We start from the raw sequence: 21,841 nt of genomic DNA, 5'->3' as shown, positions 1-21,841 counted from the left end.
CTGAGAAAAGAAGAAGAAGGGGAGCTGCTCAACAGCAGATGGAGCTCCAAGAGGTAGATACACCTACAATTAAGCCAGTAGTCTTACAGGGAGTCCTGTACACACCTACTGAATAAAAAAAACAAACAAACAAACAAAAAAAATCCTAAAAGAATTACAATTGTAAAAAGAGTTCCAAAGAGCCTTCATGATTAGTGCTAAAATAGACCAAAGCACTAAAGAGCAGGATATGAACATCTGAAGGCCCCTTTTTCATCACAATGACATTTTCTGGTTTATAATAGATAGAGGGTGCAGGGAGAAAGTGAGAAAAAGAGGAGGGAGTCTGTGCTTGGGAGAGTTGTCAATTTGAAGGTATTCTTGTTATTTATGGGTTATAATATTATTCAAACAAAAATTAGGCAATAATTTACACTAACCGTCACTGTCCAAATGAAGTGAACTAAGGTATTACAAAATTATAATTTCTTAAACTTGCTCTTAGTGTCCATGTGTCTATTATCATTTTAATGGGGCAATAAGTAAAATTGGAGCTTTACTGGAGCAAAGCACTTCTTCTTGTTTGATATATTCCTGTGTTAAAATGTTCCTCTGGCAGAAGAATGTGTTTTTTGCCACAGTAGTTGGCCAGTGTGGGTTCTAAGTATCAACATGCAAGTGAAGTAAAGGGGCATTAGGGAGTATTTATAACAAGACTGACAGGAGGTTGATGTAACATAATCTATGAGACAATCCTAGAAATGGGTACTAGAATAACAGCAGGAGTGCAAATGGGTATGGAGGTTACAGGCTGAGGCTGATCATAGTTAATAATAACAAATGAACAAAATGTTTAATACGCCTGATTCCAATACTGCATTCTGTTGAAGTTGTCGTTTTTTAAAAGTACAAAGTAGGTTTAAATATAGTGCCTGCCATTGCACTGTGAAAATATTCTCATGGTCTTTAATCTATATCAATAGGATCTCATAGACTGTGTGTAGGGGTGCTCAGCTCTGGATAGTCGTAACTCAGAGCAGAGAGAACAAGTAGGCACTGCTACCCATTTTAGTTTTCCAAAATGCTGAATTGTTTTCGCTGAAGTAAAACCTGTAGATAACTTTCTCCAGATGCGTTCAGCCTTTGAGTGTATAAAGAGATATACAGTGTATAAATCTTTGTCACTATGGTCTGAAGGTGACATATACAAAAAGATATACAGTGTGTAAAGCTTTATGTCACTGTGGACTGAAGGTTACTTCAGTGCAGGGCCACGGCATCCATTTTAATAGTATAGGTGAAATAATCACACTCATAGGTGAGTAGCTGACATTGTCATCTATCAGCACTTAAATTTACCACTTTTGTTTAAAAAATCTTTTTGTTTAAAAAAACATTGAGTATGTCACCATAATTGATCTCAGTCTTTCACCAAGAAAAGATTTTTTCCCATGTATTCTACATCAACAGGTATTCAAGATCTAAAAACAAACAGATCATGAGTATGCATGAAAATCCAGATTATTTCAATGCACCAATGACACAATACTGCTTTTTATTGAATGACAAAAAAATTATGTGAATATAATCACACCTCTCAGTGTAGCAGCCCATTTGTTTAGGTCAGCTTTATTAATACCACTGGCCTCCAATACATTTCAGAAATTATACAAGAGAGAACAAACTGAAGTGAAGTGTTCCCGATTCAATGAAAATTCAATTTGGTAAATGTGCTATCTCTATTTTCTTATTTATAATAGAATGTGCTTGGTTTGCCAGACTGTTTTGCTACAGAAGCAATTGTCATATTTCTAAAAGTTGAGGCAATATTCAATTTGCAGAACAGTGCATAATAATTTGGAAATGAAACCAAGTATGGAATCAGAATAGAAAGAAGTAGGAGATACTGATACAGGAGATACCAATGTACCAACTATATAAATCTAATGTTAATGTAAATATATTTGAGCTTTAAAAAAAACATTATAAAGTGGAGAAAAATAGAACAAGCATCTCTGAAGTGAAACATTGGGCACAGATAGAAGTCATCTGTTAAAACATCTGAAGACAGTTTTCACTGCTCACTCAATTTCACACAGTATTTCAAAATCATTCTGTATTATCCAGATAAACCACAAATCATAGATTTCAGTCTAGTATTATTGTTCAAAGATGCATTGTTATGGCTAAAAATATAAGAAAGTCAGTTCTAATGACTGTAGATGACAGTCATTGTTTCGGTATTTAAATCTGGCTGGACCAATTAATTTTAAATTATATATACATACACACACACACACACACACACACACACACACATATATATATACATACACACACAATGAAGAAATGACACTTTGCTACAATGTAAAGTAGTGAGTGTACAGCTTGTGTAACAGTGTAAATTTGCTGTTCCCTCAAAATAACTCAACACACAGCCATTAATGTCTAAACCGCTGGCAACAAAAGTGAGTACACCCCTAAGTGAAAATGTCCAAATTGGGCCCAAAGTGTGAATATTTTGTGTGGCCACTATTATTTTCCAGCACTGCCTTAACCCTCTTGGGCATGGAGTTCAACAGAGCTTCACAGGTTGCCACTGGAGTCCTCTTCCACTCCTCCATGACGACATCACGGAGCTGGTGGATGTTATAGACCTTGTGCTCCTCCAGCTTCCATTTGAGGATGTCCCACAGATGCTCAATAGGGTTCAGTCCATCACCTTCACCCTCAGCTACTTTAGCAAGGCAGTGGTCGTCTTGGAGGTGTGTTTGGGGTCGTTATCATGCTGGAATACTGCCCTGCGGCCCAGTCTCCGAAGGGAGGGGATCATGTTCTGCTTCAGTATGTCACAGTACATGTTGGCATTCATGGTTCCCTCAATGAACAGTAGCTCCCCAGTGCTGGCAGCACTCATGCAGCCCCAGACCATGACACTCCCACCTCCATGTTTGACTGTAGGCAAGACACACTTGTCTTTGTATTCCTCACCTGGTTGCCACCACACACACTTGACACCATCTGAACCAAATAAGTTTATCTTGGTCTCATCAGACCACAGGATATGGTTCCAGAAATCCATGTCCTTAGTCTGCTTGTCTTTAGCAAATTGTTTGTGGGCTTTCTTGTGCATCATCTTTAGAAGAGGCTTCCTTCGGGGACGACAGCCATGCAGACCAATTTGATGCAGTGTGCGGCGTATGGTCTGAGCACTGACAGGCTGACCCCCCACCCCTTCAACCTCTGCAGCAATGCTGACAGCACTCATACGTCTATTTCCCAAAGACAATCTCTGGATATGACGCTGAGCACGTGCACCCAACTTCTTTGGTCGACCATGGCGAGGCCTGTTCTGAGTGGAACCTGTCCTGTTAAACCGCTGTATGACCTTGGCCACCATGTTGCAGCTCAGTGTCAGGGTCTTGGCAATCTTCTTATAGCCTAGGCCATCTTTATGTAGAGCAACAATTCTTTTTTTCAGATCCTCAGAGAGTTCTTTGCCGTGAGGTGCCATGTTGAACTTCCAGTGACCAGTATGAGGGAGTGTGAGAGCGATGACACCAAATTTAACACACATGCTCCCCATTCACACCTGAGACCTTGTAACACTAACAAGTCACCTGACCTCGGGGAGGGAAAATTGGGTAAATGTCCAATTGGGCCCAATTTGGACATTTCCACTTAGGGGTGTACTCACTTTTGTTGCCAGCGGTTTAGACATTAATGGCTGTGTGTTGAGTTATTTTGAGGGGACAGCAAATTTACACTGTTACACAAGCTGTACACTCACTACTTTAAATTGTAGCAAAGTGCCATTTCTTCAGTGTTGTCACATGAAAAGATATAATCAAATATTTACAAAAATGTGAGGGGTGTACTCACTTTTGTGAGATACTGTGTGTGTGTATATATATATATATATATATATATATATATATATATATATATATATATATATATATATATATATATTTGATGATTGGCTCTACCTCGATGCCACAGAATGGACACGCTTCTCTGCCCACATAAAGCTTTATAATCCTGACCAACTCACCACCTATGGCCTGTGTGTGCTACTATTTTTACCTACCCTCCTCCTCCCCAGCACCACCATCTAGATCTGCTACAGGCCCCCCCCCCCGGCTTCTCCTTCCATATCCTTTGCAGCAGCGGCATGCTTCTCTTTTTTCTGTGTCTGTCCATGACTATCAGAACAAGTATTCGTACTCGCTCAGCAGCAGCACCAACATCAGTGTAGCAGATCTAGTCTTCCAGACAAAACCTACACTCCATCCCCATCTATAAAAGCTCACAATTTCACTCTGAGAGTTTTCATGGATGAAATATATATATATATAAATAAAAAATATTTTCTCTCTGTTGACTTTGGTCTCTCATGACTGCGCTGTAGCAGTTATCCTTAAACACCCATGTTGCCCTGGCCGTAACCTTATTAAAATGGTCTAGAACCAAATGTTACTGTTTTGATTGTTTTGTACAGTCTTGCATATAAGCAGAATATAATATAATATACATTTTAGAAAATCATAAAAATTGTAGCATCAAGCCACCTTGAATCAGATCCATTCCAGTTTTACACTATATACAATTAGTAAATACCATCTAAGATTACAAGTTGCTACAAGTTAAGTCCATGAACTAAGATTAAGGTGAAAGCACAATTTCAAGTACGAGCCTTTATAATCTTTTAAAATGGCTGTTTGGAAATACTTACATGATAGTGCTATCCCAGAGAACACAAAATGGATTCATTGTTCCCTGAAAGACAAAAAGTTTTGTTTTTTTATTTGGCCATTAAGAGACTATAGTAAATATGCTTGTGTTCAAAATGAGAACATACAGTGCTGTGAAAAAGTATTTGCCCCATCCTGGTTTTTGTGTAGATCTCATACTAAATTGTTTCAGAAATTAAAATATAATGTAAGATAAAACAAAGGCAACCTAAGAGAACACAAAAAACAGTTTTAAATGATGTTATTTATTGAAGCAAAAAAGTTATCCAATACCAATTGGGCCTGTGTGAAAATGTATTTGCCCCTTTAGTTACTAATTCCCCAAATCTATGTGTCATGATTATGGAGGCAGAGGCAGGTGTACGTGCAGATTCAAAGTTTAATAAAGAACAAATAAAACACAAAAAGACACTATGTACACGATAACTGTAAAACAAACCTAAACCAATACCTAGGAGCCGGGAGAGCATAATGTGACAACATAGGACAAACAAAGCCAGACAAAAAGTGAGGCGCAAACAGTGACTATATACACACTGGTGGCTGTTAACCAGAATGAGAGTCAGGTGCGGGTGGTCATGTGATGGTGGTGCAGCGGTAGAGTGGCTGCTGGGAATTGAAGTCCAGGGTTCTTTCGGGCGATTCGTAATACTATGAAACTGCATTCATAATGAGGTTCAGCTGGATTAGATGCAACCAGGCCTGATTACTGCAAACCCTGTTCAATGAAATCAACACTTAAATAGAACTTTTTCAACAGCATGAAGTTGGTTAAAAGGTCTTACTCAGTAACACACTATGCCAGAATTGAAAGAAATTCTATAGATGATGAGGAAAAAGGTGATTGAAATACATCAGTCTGGGAAGGGTTACAAAGCTATTTCAAACGCTCTGGGACTCCAAAGAACCACAGTGAAAGCCATTACTGTATCTCCAAATTGAAAAACTCGACACAGAAGTGAACCTTCCCAGTAGTGGCCGACCTTCCAAAATTCCTCCAAGAGCACAGCAACTACTCATCCGAGAAGTCACAAAAGAGCCAAGGACAACATCAAAAGGCCTCTCCTGCATCAATAAAGGTCCCTGTTCATGAGTCCACTATCAGAATGACACTGCGCAAAAATGGCATCCATGTAAGAGTGGCGAGGTGAAAACCACTGCTAGCCCAGAAGAACATTAAGGCTCATCTGAATTTTGCCAAAACACACCTTAACAATCCTCAAACCTTTTGGAAGAATGCTCTGTGGGCTGATGGGTGAAAAGTGGAACTGTTTGGAAAACAGTTGTAAACCAAACAAAGAATTCCACAAAAAGAACATCATATCTATGGTCAGGCATGGTGATGGAGGTGTGATGGTGTAGGGATGCATTGAGGCTTCAGGGCTTGGCCAAACATGAATTCTGCTCTCTACCAGAAAATCCTAAAGGAGAATGTCCGGTCCTCAGTTTGTAAGTTGAAACACAAGCACAACTGGATTATGCAGCAAGACAATGATCCAAAGCACAGGAATAAATCGTAGTCCTAGACGGAAATGAAACACTGATCTCCAGTTATCGGAAACATTTGGTTGCAGTTATTGCTGTTTAAAAGGTGGCACAACCAGATTTTAAGTTTAAGGGGGCAATCAGTTTTTCACTTGCGTAATGGGTGTTGGGTAACTTTTTTTTTTGCTTCAATAAAAAATTAAATAAATAAACTTTATTTAAACTTTGTTTACTCAGGTTGCCTTGTTTTAGATTGGATTTTGTTTTAAGATCTAAAATGCATGTAGTTCTGCGATAGTAGAAAATGTCAGTGAAGAATAATGTGTGCCTAGAGTTCCTTTTACTTAGAACCTAATCCATTATATTTTAAATTGTTTTACAAAAGGCCAATTTGTTAAACAGCAGTGCTTTCTAAACTAAAAGTTTGGTTATATTTTACATAATTCACATTAGAAGCTGTTGGACGATTCCTTGTAGGAATTGTCTCATTTATTAAAAAGGAGACAAATAGCATGCGTTTGATCCACAAATGTATTTTCTCTTGAGTTAATCACTGCACATTTGCTTCCATGCCTCATAAACTGAGTGCAAACTGATGGTGTATTTTTAGCATTTGGCAAAACAGGCAATCATTTATTATTTTAGTTGAGTCACTGGTCTTTCTCCTTTTAGACTTATTTTACCAGTTGTGAATGCATCATAAAATATAACCTTTGCTTAAAATGGTAATGGTTACTTCCAGTCAAGTCAGCAACAAACAAAAAATATAGTTACAGTCATGTTTAATCATTTGTTAGCATTTGAATAATCCTTTGTTAACATTTGGGGTCAGGAGAAATGTGTTTTAATAAGCTTATAGTGTGGTGAGGTCAGTGCAGTCCAGAGAAGCTGCTTACGTTGGCCAAATGAGCAAGTTCTATCTCCATCTGAGCTTCTTTGACTCTGGGCTCTGGTCTCATCGTCACAGCAATGACTTTGGAGTTCACAGCAGTGTTGTTCCTATGGAAAGCACAAGGTCTGTTGGTTACATCAAATAACAGATAATTTAACAAGGCACCTCATTCTGCATCAATCCATGTCAAGCAGTGAATGACGATGAAGTTAATGCGATTTCATACAAATCTTCTGAGCCAATTATATAAGTCACCTTGACGTGAGTTATAAAAATACATCTGTCATTTTTCCAGCCCACGATAAGGATTTTGTTGCATGTCCAGCTTGCATGAGACAGCCTCAGCCTGTAGGGATGAGCTTTGTATATCCAGCTCTTAGACAAGTATGCAATTATGGTCTATTTTGGCTAAGGTGTGAGCATCAGATTATACATAAACACATATTGATTTGGGAATGGGAAGGATAGTCAGAGTACATGCACTTTGGTAATTTAAATTAGTGAAAAGTCTGTTCAGTTTTCAGTTATTTTCTGTATATAACCACAGGCCAATCTAGCAACCAAATTGCCTGTAGCCAGTGATATTTATGCCATCAAGATGCACAGTCCTATTAGCTTCACAAGCTAACCAGTCAAGCCCATCGACACATCAAAGGCATAAAAATCCAAAAGCACATAAAATCCAGAGGTACACAATACTAAATGTAGGATTATAATCAAAGTTAGGTAGAAGACATGGCAGCCAAATTGTACCAACATTTTCCACTCCATGGATAGACATCTGTCAAGGGTAGAACTTTCATATCTCTGAGAATAGGCATAGATTAGACTAGAAGAATAAAGATTATGGACAGATAGTTTAAAGAGAGGCTATGGCATGATATAAAAAGGCAGCTAATTTTTTAAATAAAAATAAATCCAAACACTGAACATGCTTTTACATTTAAAATAAGCTCTAAGTAAAAGTTTTAGATTATATTGCTTTTCTCTTGACTTAATTTACACATACGGTCTTGAAGTAATCCAAAACTAATCCGATTACATTACTTTCATATTGTGATACTTGGATTATGTTAATGATTACATTTTTTATGAAGTAATTTGTAACTGTAACAGAATACATTTTTTAAGTAGCCCTCCCAACCCTGTCTGTATGTGATATATGAAAACAGTATCAACAAAACTGATCCCATAGTGTAATAATAATAATAATAGCACAATGTTCAATAATATACATTTGGGTGTTAAGTTCCATTAATAGTGTTTATTGGAAAGCATCCATTTAACATAATGACTGCTTGTTTTTTTTTTTTTCTATTTTCTACTCATAACAGAAACAAAAAAGGAATCCAGTTCCTCTGAGACTTTCCTGAACAATTGGAACCAAAAATTAGGAACCATGCATTCTCTACATTAAGGTCACCAATGAATTAAAAGGCACCCTTACAAACATTGGACACAATTTAGTACATTTTTTAAAGCATAAAATTTGGAGGATCTACTACTTTACCCATAGGTTATAGAGAGCTTAGTGTTTCGAATACAATTTATTTATGTGGCACTAGAATGGTACACTTCTCTGAGCCCTTTTCATCATTTTGACTTAGTCATTGGTAGCAATAAGTGAAGAGTTTTGTGCATCAACCTAAATTACATTCTAATATATAACATTACATGTGAAAAAGGAACACCACCATCTGTTACTACATATAATGGGGCAGCTTACTACTTACAACAATATCAAGCAGTTTGAGATGTGCCCTGTGTGGCGCTGGCCCTGTACCTTGTTTGGCTACCAAGGGCCATAAACTGTGGAGGTTTAACATTATATCTTGTGTAATGTAGATAAAGTCTTTGATATTGCATGCTAATAACAGGGAGAGTTATTATAATTTTTTTTTTACACAAAGTTGCCACAAAGTTAGAAGCACATGATAGTCCAGAAAGTCTATGCATGCTGTAGCTTTAAGATTCCCCTCCACTGGAACTAAGGGGCCTAAGAACTACCTGATTTCAGTAATGGTCTTGTGGGTGAATGGGCAAATCCCCACAGCCATTCTCTTAGAAGAGTGGATGCTGTTATAACAGCAAAGGTGGAGACAAAATCTTGAATGGGATGTTCAAAGTATGAATGTGATTGGTAAGTCCCCACTTTTGGTCACATAGTGAAGCTTTAACTTTTTATAGTCTTCTAAAATACTTTACATTTTATGTAGATTTAAAAATTTTACAATTCATTTTTAACAGTATAATAATACAGATCATTTAAGAACATGTACTAAGTATACTAAAGATTACTACTTTACATAGTATCTGTGGAATTCTATACTTCTAGACAAAATTGGAATAAATAGTATGCTTGTAAGAAAATGTCTGGGTTACGCATTTAACCCTGTTCCCTGAGAAAAGAACGAGACATTGCGTGAGCTCCACGCTGTGAGAAGCACCCTTGTGCGTGACTGGAATCTGAAGCTTGTGTAACATCATGCCTATGTATAGGCCTGCCAGGGTCAGGTGACGTGGCAATTAAGCGCGTCCCGTGATATAAAAACAGCACCTGTGAACCGCGCCGTCAGCCTCTATTATCTGAAGCGAAGACGCAATTCACAGGCATGCCCCAGTATGACAAAGCTATGCAACATCTCGTTCCCTTCCCAGGGAACAGGGTTACATGCGTAACCCAGACATTCCCTTTCAAAGGGAACTCAATGTTGCGTACGCTCCACGCTGTGGGAATGACAATACCCACTCCATCATACTGAGGGTATGGCCTGTATAAAGAGATCTGAGCCCAAGGGTCAATGCAAGACACTCGAGCCCCGGGAGGACTGTATATCCAGTCTGTAATATTGAATGAATTTGTGTGGTGTAGACCACCCTGCTGCAGCACACTCAAAGCCTTTGAGGAGGCGGCACCCCTAGTGGAATGAACCCTTATGCCCAGTGACATAGCTAGACCACGTGCCTCATAAGCGATAGAAATTGCTTCCACTATCCAATTAGAGATGTGCTGCTTCAACACAGCATCACCTCTACTGTTGCCACCAAAGCAGACCAGCAGGTGCTCTGACTTATGCCACTGGACGTAGGTACAGAGAGCCCTTACTGGACACAGTAGGTGCAATTTCTCTTGTATGAGGAATGGAGGAGGGCAGAAAGCCTGCAACACTACTGGCTGGGCAGCAGACGTTGGCAATTTAGGAATATAAACCGGCCTAGGATGTAGGAAGGCCTTGGCTAATCCAGGGGCAAAGTCAAGGCAGGAAGGGGCAACAGAGATAGCTTGTAGATCTCCTACTCACTTGCCAGGGCCAGCAGAAGAGCTACCTTTAGAGTCAGAAGCTTCTCTGAGGCTGACTCCAAGGGCTCAAATGGGGCACCTGACAGACCTTCCAAGACCACAGATAGGTCCCATGAAGGCATGCGTGGTCTGCAGATGGGCCTCAGCTGCCTGACATCACGCATAAACGTCGAAGTTAGAGGATGTTTCCCTACAGAGGCTCCATCAACAGGGGCATGGCTGGCCAAAATGGCGGCCACGTAGACCCTGATTATAGAAGGAGCCACGTCTGAGAAACTGAGAAACGTCCTTGTAAGAACTCCAGGACTGTAGCTATTGTGCAGTTCGCTGGGTCTAGCTGACATTCCTCACGCCAAGAGACAAAAAGTCACCACTTGAGCGCATACAATTTCCTTGTGGATGGTGTTCTAGCATTCAACATGGTCTGTATGACCTCATTTGCGAGACCAGAATCTATGAGCTGGTGTCCCTCAGTGGCCAGACCCACAGTTTCCATAGTTCCATCCGAGGGTGATAAATTAGCCCTTTGTCTTGAGACAGTAGATCCCTGCAGATGGGAATCTCCCAAGAAGTGGCGTCTAGCAGGGATATTATCTCTGAGAACCATATTTGAGCTGGCCAATAAGGTGCTACTAGCAGCAGACATAGACAGTCTTGGCGAACTCTCGTTAGAACTTGTGGAAGCAGAGCGATCATGGGAAAAAAGTACAGATGTAACCTCGGCCACATGTGCACCATGGCGTCCAGCCCCAATGGTGTGGGAGGAGTGTGGGCAAACCACAGCAGGCAGCATGTTGTCTCCTCGGAGGTGAACACATCTACTTCCACTTGGCCGAACCTCCGCCATATGGACTCCACCACTTGTGGATGGAGCCTCCAATCCCTGGGCCTCAGCCCCTGCCTCAACAGGATGTCTGCCCCCACATTCCAGTTGCCCAGAATGTACATCGCATTCACTGACAAACTTTCCCTCTGCCCAGAGAAGAATTAGTTGTGTCTGCCTGAACAGGGGGCGCGAACATAATCTGATATATAGCTGATATATGAGACCACCACTGTGTTGTCTGTCACAACTAACACATGGTGACCAGTCAATTGAGGAATTTCTGTCTTTAATTTATTTATTCATTTTCATATGGTTCATTTACATGTGATTCATTTACGTATGATTCATTTACATGTGATTCATTTTCATGAGATTCATATTCATGAGATTCATATTCAAGTGATACATTTTCATGTGATTCATTTACGTATGATTCATTTACATGTGATTCATTTACTAATTTGCTTCTCTTTAAATCCAGTTTTAGACTGTGGTATTACAAAGGTCTTTCCAGATTATTACTTGCTACACTGTATGAGATAACCCCAGTAAAATTGCCTGAATTCTATAATATAATTTGTTTCACCATGTTAGGTTTAAATCCTCTAAAAACAGATTCGCAATTAAATAACATTACATCCTTCAAAGCATTGGCATGTTCTGCTTACTCTCACAATCCTCCAAACACACACACACCCAAAGTCTCCATAAACAAATGAGACAGCAGTGTATCCTACAAAAACCGTACGTTGTCCACAACGTAAAAACAACTCGGAGAGTAAGCTGGACTAACCAACAAAATTACCAAGACTGATAAACAGTCTGCACACAATAATAAATATAATGTCCTTACCTTTTAAAGACTTGTAACAAATAATATAACAGTCCAGCACTTAAAGCCGAGGAGATAACACTAAAAAAATTAAATAAACAGAAACTCTAACCTGGTTAGAGCATCAAAACAGAGAAGCACATTAATACAGAAGTAAATTTTAAGAGGAGTAAGTCCACAAAATCTAGGTGGAGTAATACAACGACAATATCTTCAAAAATCCGAATTCTGTAGAGCTGGAAGGCCGAGTGCAAAAAATAAAAATAATAGAAGAGCGAAAAAGACTCCGCCGTGTAGATGATGCAATTCACCCCGATATCAAGAGTTTAACATAGTCTCCTGCTTCCTCCGCTGAAATAAAGTCCTTCTGAACACCGTTATATGTAATGCGAAGCCGAGCTGGGTGAAGTATTCCATAGCGAGCGCCCTCAATATCACGAAGTTGACGCCGAACCTCGTTAAATGCAGCCCGGGCCCAGGCTGTCTTGGCTATGTAGTCAGGGAAAACAGAGATGGTCAAATCCCTCACTTTAATCCGCTGGATCTCTCTCGCACGGCGTAAAATGTCAACACAGTCACTGTGATAGTGGAATCTGCACACAATAGCTCGTGGTCGTTCACTAGGCTTGGGCTTCGGCTGAAGGGTCCGGTGGGACCGGTCCAAAACCGGCTCCTTCTCTAGACCAAATGCCTCTTTTAACAAAGCCGCTACAGCAGCAATTGTATAGGTGTCAGCGCCCTCTGGAACTCCCACTATCCTAACTTTATTGCGCCGTGACCTCGACTCCAAATCCTCACATTTATTCTCTAATTGAGTCACAGTCGCAGTGAGAGACTCGATAGTAGTCTTCATATGAACTATGTCATCGGTGCAGCTGGAGAGAGCGTGCTCCATTTCCCCAACAGTACCTTTCAGTGTTGATATGGTGGCCTCAGTAGCAACTTTATCACTAGCCAGCTGTGTTTTCACGGCCTGCAGGTCAAGCTGGATAGTAGACAGCGCACCCCCGAGAGCCTCCTGGAGCTTCTGGAGCTCCTTTTTAAAAATATCGGCGACGTCCTTCCTCAGTGAAGCCAGCAACTCAAGCCTGAGTACGGCGAAGTCAGGGTCACCGCTCGGCGATGTGGATACAGGGGGAGAAGGAGGCTCGCTCGCGACACGCACACTTGGCCTCAGTTGTGTCTGAATGCTACCACGGGTTTTCGTGCTCTTTCCAGACATTTTAACGTGCCAAAAAGTTAAAATTGCAAACAAGGAAACAGAGTAGAATAAGTCAAAATATATTGTATGACCGAAAAGCGCAAATTAATTACAATTTTAATCGAAATCAGCAGGAGCCTCCAACTTCGTGTCCTACTCCATCGAATTCCGAATTCCGAATCCGGAAGAGAGAATTTCAGTGGTAGAAAAATGGCCCACATTTCTAGGTGATTTATATGCCACTCCAGATAAGTGCCACTCCAGAGACTGTGAGCATCTGTACAGCCATCTAAGACCTGTAAGCCCGTAAGGAGACACCCCTAGAGTCTGACCCAAGGCTAGAAAGCAGGGACACCTCCAAATTCTCAGAGCATGTAGGCATCGCCGGGTGACACTGATTACTTTCAGGAGGTTTCTTCCTTGTACAAAACCCCCGACTTTTCAGCCACCACTGAAACGGTCTCCGCATACTCCCATCTTTTTTGCAGACCAGGAAATAACGGCAGTAAAAACCTCCCTCCTTCAAGGAACGGGGTACATGTTCTATGGCCCCTTTGTCCAAGAGGGGTCTTACTTCCTGCACTAGCGTAGCTCTCTGGTCTGTGCTGACTACTGTGATGAGCATACCTTTGAGGGGTCGAGCTCTGAACTGGATCCGATAACCCTTTTCAGCAGTAGACAGAACCCCTGGAGACACATTTGGCAGTAGTTTCCATGCTGCCAGATGGTCTTATAGTGACATTAACTTTTCTACATTCTATTGGAGAGTAAGCATCAGATTTTCGTTGCCCTGTGACAGCTTGCTGACCAGAGAACACTGAAAACTTGGGACAGCCTTGGCTAGGGGAAGCTCTACGGCAGTACTGGGGGCTAACTGCCCTAACAAACTCATGTCCCCTGATACGTCCCTCCACGGCTCCTCCTTTGTCTGCTTGGCCTTTATGACCATTCTCGGATCAGGCCTAGTTGCAGGCTGCGACTGTGGCCGCCTGGTTCCCCTGGCTGTCTGAAGGCAGGCAGGCCATCACACTCGCCTTCTGTGCCTCCCCCACACTAGTGCTGGCCTGGGCTCCACTTGTGGATGCCTGTGTGAACTTGACACAACAGGAAAGGAACTGGCTGAATGCCGCCGTATGTCAAGCTGACTAAGCAGGTCTGCTTGGTAGGCCTGTGACCCACAAGCAAGACCCACTACTGCATAGGCCTTGCCCACCAATGCCACAATGGCCTTATATGGCTTGGATGGCAAAGCCGGCCCCCCTAAATTACCTGCCGTCGATGGAGAGAGGTAGGTCGCAAGCCCCTCCTCCACCTTCGGCATAGCTAAATAGCCATGCCGTTCGTTCCCCATGATGGCCAAATAATCAGACATCGCGGGGTTATAAATATGTATGGTTTTCCCCAGAAGCGTTATATTTTGTCATGCACCTGGAAAAAGGGGGAGTTTTCTGCAGTGTTAGGGAGATTTATTTTCACTGGGGAGAAAAAAGCTCATCTAGTAATCACTTCAAGCAGCTCTTTATATGCTGGAGAGCTGCTCTCAGATTTTAGCACACCCTATTGGCTCCTCGGAGTCAGAGAGGAATTTAAATTTTTTTGGCTTTCCATAGCAAAAGGAGGAGTCGCGATGCTGGCTCCAAAATCCGGCGAAGAGCCGGACCCAGAAGACAGAGAAAGAGATAGAGCAGCTCTCGTCTCCGGCTCTGGCTGCCTCAGCAGAGTCCGGCCCAGATCCGCAAGGCTCTGAAACCCAACTCCCTTCGGCCAAGAAGAGAGCGAGCCGCGAGCGGAGCTGCCTGATTGTAAGGCGTTCACAATGCGCACAATCAGACCTCTCGAGGGTTGTCCTGGCCTGCCCCACCCCTAGACACTTCACACAGAAGTGTGACAGTCCTCCGCCCGTGATGAAACGGGAGCAAGGTGTAACACACTTCCTGAATTCTCTCTCACTCGTACTTTTCTCACTCTTTTATTTAAAGGGACAGAAAAGTAAATATATTATTTTTGTTGAAAAGATAAAGAGGAAATGAAGAGTCTTTTTGAGAGCATTACACATAAGACCGACATGCAGTCTTGCTGAAGATAATAAGGCTGACAGCATGGTTCACAAGTGCTGTTTTTATATCATGCAACGTGCTTAATTGCCACATTACCTGATCATGGCAGGCCTATAAATAGGCATGATTTTACACAAGCTTCAGATACCGGTCACGCGCAAGGGTGCTTCCCAGAGTATGGACCTCACGCATCGTCTCGTTCCCTTTGCAAGGGGACAGACTGAAGTTTTGTGTTTGCTCTGATACTATTACTACACTATATATTTGCACTTTATTTTAACATAAGCTACAGTGCTCTCACTTAATATGGGCACCCTTGGTAAATAGGAGCTGTGGAAAAATTGTCTTCATTGTTTAACCTTTTGATCTTTAAAAAATTCACAAAAATACTCTGCTCATGGATGTTGGTCAAACTTTCTGCAGGAATGGGTGGGATCAGTCAAACTTTTTGCAGGAGTGGGCAGGACTGGTCAAACTTTCTGGAGAGTGGGTGGGATTGGTCAAACTTTCTGCTGGAGTGGGTGGGATTGGTTAAACTTTCTGTTGGAATGTGTGGGATTAGTTAAACTTTCGGTGAGAGTGCAAATTTTTGCACCCAACTGTATTTTTACATAGGACCTACAGTGCCCTCCACTAATATTGGCACCCTTGGTAAATAGGAGCAAAGAAGGCTGTGGAAAAATTGTCTTCATTGTTTAAGCTTTTGATCTTTTGTTTAAAAAATTCACAAAAATACTATGCTCTCATGAATATCAAACAATTGCAAACACCATAGGTTTATATAAAAAAAACCTTATTTGTTAACCCTTGTGCATTTTTTTTTTTTTACCAACATCAGTTCTAATCATAATTACCAAACATTTTCAGAATTGTAACCCTTTAAATGCTGGTTTGTTTATATAAAGCCACAGATGTTGTTTTTTTTAATGAAAAAAGAAAATTAAAAAGTAATTATTTTCTATATACTAAATGCAAAGCAGATTTTTTTTCTTTGATTATTACAGTCTTTGATATGTCAATGATTAACAACAACATATTTTTTAAACAGTCTCAGATTTAAAAAAAAAAAAAAAAAAAAACACACTGTAAAAATGACACTTTATGTGTCATGAATCTAGAATATATTAAAGTTCCACCTGTATTTTCCATAGGCTAAACCTGAGAAAATAGTGCACATTTCAGAATTTCTTTTTTTAAATAAATGTTTTGAAACCTTGTCGATGATTTTATGCTTAAACGTCACAGGGATTAAATATTGCAGTTTGAATGGGTTTCAAAGGGGACATTTTTGTCCTTAAGGTCCCGAGTGTAACTATTTTGTGTATCTAGTTTAAAATAGATTTATAAAAGCCAATGAGGGTGAAATATTCAAATTCCAATAAAAAATACCCACCTTTTACAAAAAGTATGCTGTTTGTATTAACACAAACAAAATGTTAGAAAAAAAAAAATTAAAAGGACAAAAATGTCCATAAGGATGCACAAGGGTTAATTATATATGTGTGCCACAATTATTGCCACCCCTATTAATTCATATGAGAAAAATATATTTGAAGTAGGGTGCAAGGTTTGGGGTTCAATTCCCACTGCTGTCCTGTGTGTGCAGAGCTTGCATGTTCTCCCCGTGCTGTGGGGATTTCCTCTGGGTACTCCAGTTTCCTCCCCCAGGCCAAAGACACGGTAGGCTGATTGGCATGTCCAAAGTGTCCGTAGTGTGTGAATGTGTGTGTGAATGTGTATGTGATTGTGCCCTGCAATGGATTGGCACCTCATCCAGGGTTTAACGCGCCTTGTGCCCATTGTTCCCTGGGATAGGCTCCAGGTTCCCCATGACCCTGTAGGATAAGCAGTATAGAAGATGGATGGATGGATATTTGAAGTATATTCCCATTGATATTTTACATTTTTTTTTAGTACACCTGGGTGACTAGGAACTGGAAATTGTTCAATCATGACTTCCTGTTTCACAGTGGTATAAATATGAGGTAACACATAGGTCGAATTCCCTTAGTCATTCATGACAATGACTAATTACCCTGCCTTGTGCCCAATATAGTCTGGGATAGGCTCCAGGTTCCCTGTGAACCTGTAGGATAAGTGGTATAGAAGATGGATGGATGGATATTTGAAGTATATTTCCATTGATATTTACATTTTTTCAGTACACCTGGGTGACTAGGAACAGGAAATGCTTCAATCATGACTTCCTGTTTCACAGTGGTATAAATGTGAGATAACACATGGGTCAAATTCCCTTAGTCATTCATAAAAATGGGTAAAACCAAGGAATATCACTGTGATGTGTGGCAAAAGGTTGTTGAGCTCCACAAAATGGGAAGGGGTTATAAGAATATAGCAAAAGCATTGAAAATGCCTATTTTCCACCTTCAGGGCAATAATAAGTTCCAGTCAACTGGAAATGTTATAAATCAACCTGGAAGAGGACATGTGTCTATATTGTATCAACACACTGAAGAAGATGTTTCGAGTTGCCAAAAAAAAAGCCTCAAGCATCCCACTCCCTTGACTTTGAAACCCATAGAAAAACTGTGGGGTGAACTGAAGAGGTGAGTCCACCAGTATCAAAATTTGAAGGAACTATTGAGATTCTGTATAGAGGAATGGTCTTACTTCCTTTGCCATGAATTCTCCAACCTTACCGGTTCCAGGCAACTGGATATGTTATGAATCAACCTGGAATTGGATGTGTGTCTATATTTTCTCAACACACTGTGAAGAGGATTGTTCGAGTGGCCAAAAAATCTCCAAGGTTCACAGCTGGAGAATTACAGAAGTTAGTTGCATCTTGGGGTCAAAAAGTCTCCAAAACTACAATCCACCTACATCACCACAAGTTGTTTGGAAAGTTTTAAGAAAAAAGCCTCTACTCTCATCCAAAAACAAACTCAAGAGTCTTCAGTTTGCCAGACATTACTGGAACTTCAAATGGGATCGGGTTCTATGGTCAGATGAAACCAAAATAGAACTTTTTGGCAATAAACACCAGAGGTGGTTTTGGCGCACACAGAGAGGTAGCCATATGGGAAAAGTACCTCATGCCCATGGTTAAATATGGTGGTGGATCTTTAATGTTTTGGGGCTGTTTTTCTGCCAGAGAACCTGGACATTTTGTTAGGATACATGGCATCATTGACTCTACAATATATCAACTGATATTAAATGAACACCTGGCTGCCTCTGCCAAGCAGCTTAAAATGGACCATGGTTGGATCTTCCAGCAGGACAATGATCCAAGACATACATAAAAATCAACACAAAAATGGTTTAATGACAACAAAATCAAGGTCCTGCCATGGCCATCCCAGTCCCCTGACCTGAAACCCATAGAAAACCTGTTTGGTGAACTGAAGAGGAGAGTCCACTAGCGTGGACCTCAGAATTTGAAGGATCTGGAGAGATTCTGTATGGAGGAATGGTCTCAGATACCTTGCCATGTATTCTACAACATCATCAGGCATTATACGAGAAGACTCAGAGCTCTTATTTTGGCAAAAGGAGGTAGCACAAAGTATTGACAAAAAGGGTGCCAATAATTGCTGCACACCTATACTTAACAAAGGTATTTCTTTTGATAAACCTGTGTTTTGTTTGCAATTGTTTGCTATCCATGAGAGCAGAGTATTTTTGTGAAGTTTTTAAACAAAAGATCAAAAGGTTAAACAATAGACAAAAGACAATTTTTCAAAGACTTCTTTGCTCATATTTACCAAGTGTGCCAATATTAGTAGAGAGCACTGTATATGTCTCTATACAGAGACAGACTGAGTCACAAATACAGAGGGCATGGTGCCTGTCAGATCATAAGCTAGATAAGGAACAATGATGGGAAGTGACTGGTACCACACTACTCATTGGGATCTCACCTGTCAACTAAAGAGAAAATTGTAAACCTGGTGTTTATGTTTTTCCCAAAACATGCAGTCATAAGAAAAAGAAAGTAAACAGAGACCAGGTGGGAAAAAATAAGTACACCCTATAAATAGTAACATGTAGAATGACATTTAGCAACAATAAGTTGAAGTAAACATTTACTGGAGGAGTTTATTGGTCTCCCACATCGTTTCAGAGAAATATTCTTCACACTTCTTCACAACATTGCTTCAGTTTATTGATGTTTGAGTTAATTTGTTTATGCACAGCTCTCTTAAGAACTTGCCACAGCATCTCAATGGGGTTGAGGTCCGGATTTTGATTTGTGTTGGCCATTCCAACACCTTGCTTTTTTTCTTCTTCAGACAATCAGATGTCAATTTGCTGGTGTGCTTGGGTTCATTGTCCTGTTGCATGAGCCAATTTTGGCCCAGGTTTTTTTTGTGAATTTTTTAAACAAGTAACATGATGCCACCACATTTTTTTAATTGAGAGTAGATTGTAATCCTTTCCTGAGAATTACTAAGAAACAATACCACTGCACCACAAACCATTTCTTCCCTTTTGTAATTTGTTTTGCCTTTGTTTACTAGTTAGTTTAATCAGCCAGGTACAGTATATATTATTCACAAAGAACATTTAAAGGGGAAATTATATATAACTTTCTCTACTCATACTCATGTTGGAATAATTTTGCAGCTCACAGTTACACATATGAAGACCAGCACATCTTTAGACATGTACTTTTGTCCAAGAATACATTACTGAGAAAAACAGATAACAATTGGTAAGTTTGGTAGCAATTTGTAGCAAAAAATTAACAATCCCTTCCCTTAAAATGTAATGGGAGTTACTAGTATATAGCAGGTAAGGACTTACAGTGCTGTGAAAATGTATTTGCCTGATTTATCCTGTTTTTGTGTATATCTCATACTAAGTAGTTTTAGAGCTTCAAATGAAATACAACATAAAACAAAGGCAACCTGAGTAAACACACAATACCATATTTATTTATTTAATGAAGCAAAAAAAAAAAAAAAGGAAGTTTTCTAACACCTATTACCAGTGTGAAAATCTAATTGCCACCTTAAACTTAATATCTGTTTGTGCCAACTTTAGCAGCAATAACTGCAACCAAATGCTTCCGATAACTGGAGATCAATCTTTCACTTACTTCTAGGACTAGAACTTCTATGCTTTGGATCGTTGTCTTGCTGCATAATCCAATTGCGCTTGAGTTACAACTTACGGACTGAAGAATTCATGTTTCCCTCAATTAGTGCAAGTTGCTCAAGATCTGAAGCAGCAAAGCATCCCCACACCATCACACTTAGACCACCATGCTTGACTGTAGGTATGATGTTCTTTTTGTGGAATTCTGTGTTCGGTTTATGCCAGATATAACAGGACCCCTGTCTTCCAAACAGTGCCACTTTTCTCCCAGAAAGGTTTGAGGATCATCAAGGTGTATTAGTACAAATTTCAGATGAGCCTTAATGCTCTTCTGGGTTAGCAGTGGTTTTTGCCTCACCACTCTTCCATGGATGCCATTTTTGCCCAGTGTCTTTCTGATAGTGGAGTCATGAACTGTGACCTTTATTGATGCAAGAAAGGCCTGTAGGTCCTCTGATGTTGTCCTTGGCTCTGTTGTGACTTGCTGGACGAATAGTTGGTGTGCTCTTGGAGGAATTCTGGAATACAGTTCACTTCTGTGCAGATTTTTTCATTTGGAAATAATGAATCTCACTGTGGTTCAGTCACAGAGCCTTTGAAATAGCTTTGTAACCCTTCCCAGACTGATGTATTTCAGTCACCTTCTTCCTCATCATTTCTGAAATTTCTTTCAATTCTGGCATAGTGTGTTACTGGGTAAGACCTTTTAACCAACTTCATGCTGTTGAAAAAGTTCTATTTAAGTGTCGATTTGATTGAACAGGGTTTGAAGTGATCAGGTCTAGTTGCATCTAGTCCAGCTGAACCCCACTTTGAATGCAGTTTCATAGATTTGAGGAATTAGTAACTATGGGGGCAAATGCATTTTCACACAGGCCTAGTTAGTATAGGATAACTTTTTGGATTTAATAACTGATGATGATTAGCCATTTAGTCGTGCCTGACCCTTGGCGACTTCGTAGGCCAGCTCCCTCCATGCGTCATGATTCCTGACTGCTTCCGTCAGTTGCATGATGTTCATGTCCATGTCTGATTTGATGGTGTCAAACCAGCGGGTTTGGCAGCTCACTTTCTACAACTATGCTCTTTCTTCGCTGAATGATTTTCAAGAGAATTTTACACACATGTGGTGTTAGAGCAATTGTGCAATAATTTGAACAGTCCTTGGGAGTTCAATTCAATTTTATTTGTATAGCACTTTAACAATGGACATTGTCTCAAATCAGCTTTACAGAAACATATAAACACAGAATACAGAATTTTAATTTCACTTTTGTGAATTTATCCCTAATGAGCAAGCCGGTGGCGACGGTGGCAAGGAAAAACTTCCTAAGATGTTATGAGGAAGAAACCTTGAGAGGAACCAGACTCAAAAAGGAATCCATCCTCATCTGGGTAACAAAGGATAGTGTGAAAGTAAAGGGAAGTTCATTAGGGTTTTTATATGAAG

General features: G+C 40.2%; 1 protein-coding gene across 2 annotated transcripts in view; it reads right to left on the bottom strand.

The window, feature by feature from the left end:
* Nucleotides 1-21,841, bottom strand: part of adgrb3 (adhesion G protein-coupled receptor B3) — a 320,254-nt gene that overhangs the window by 62,831 nt on the left and 235,582 nt on the right. For both annotated transcript variants that reach the window (XM_053619086.1, XM_053619087.1), the window contains 2 exons: nt 7,115-7,217; nt 4,715-4,758 (listed from right to left, as the gene is read on the bottom strand). In XM_053619086.1, the coding sequence (XP_053475061.1) occupies nt 4,715-4,758; nt 7,115-7,217 (147 nt within the window). The remainder of the gene's footprint in view (nt 1-4,714; nt 4,759-7,114; nt 7,218-21,841) is intronic.

This window comes from Ictalurus furcatus, chromosome 29, assembly GCF_023375685.1.
Source record: "Ictalurus furcatus strain D&B chromosome 29, Billie_1.0, whole genome shotgun sequence".
Lineage (NCBI taxonomy): Eukaryota > Metazoa > Chordata > Actinopteri > Siluriformes > Ictaluridae > Ictalurus > Ictalurus furcatus.
Note: the sequence above shows the minus strand (reverse complement) of the source record. Positions and strands in the feature narration are given on the sequence as shown.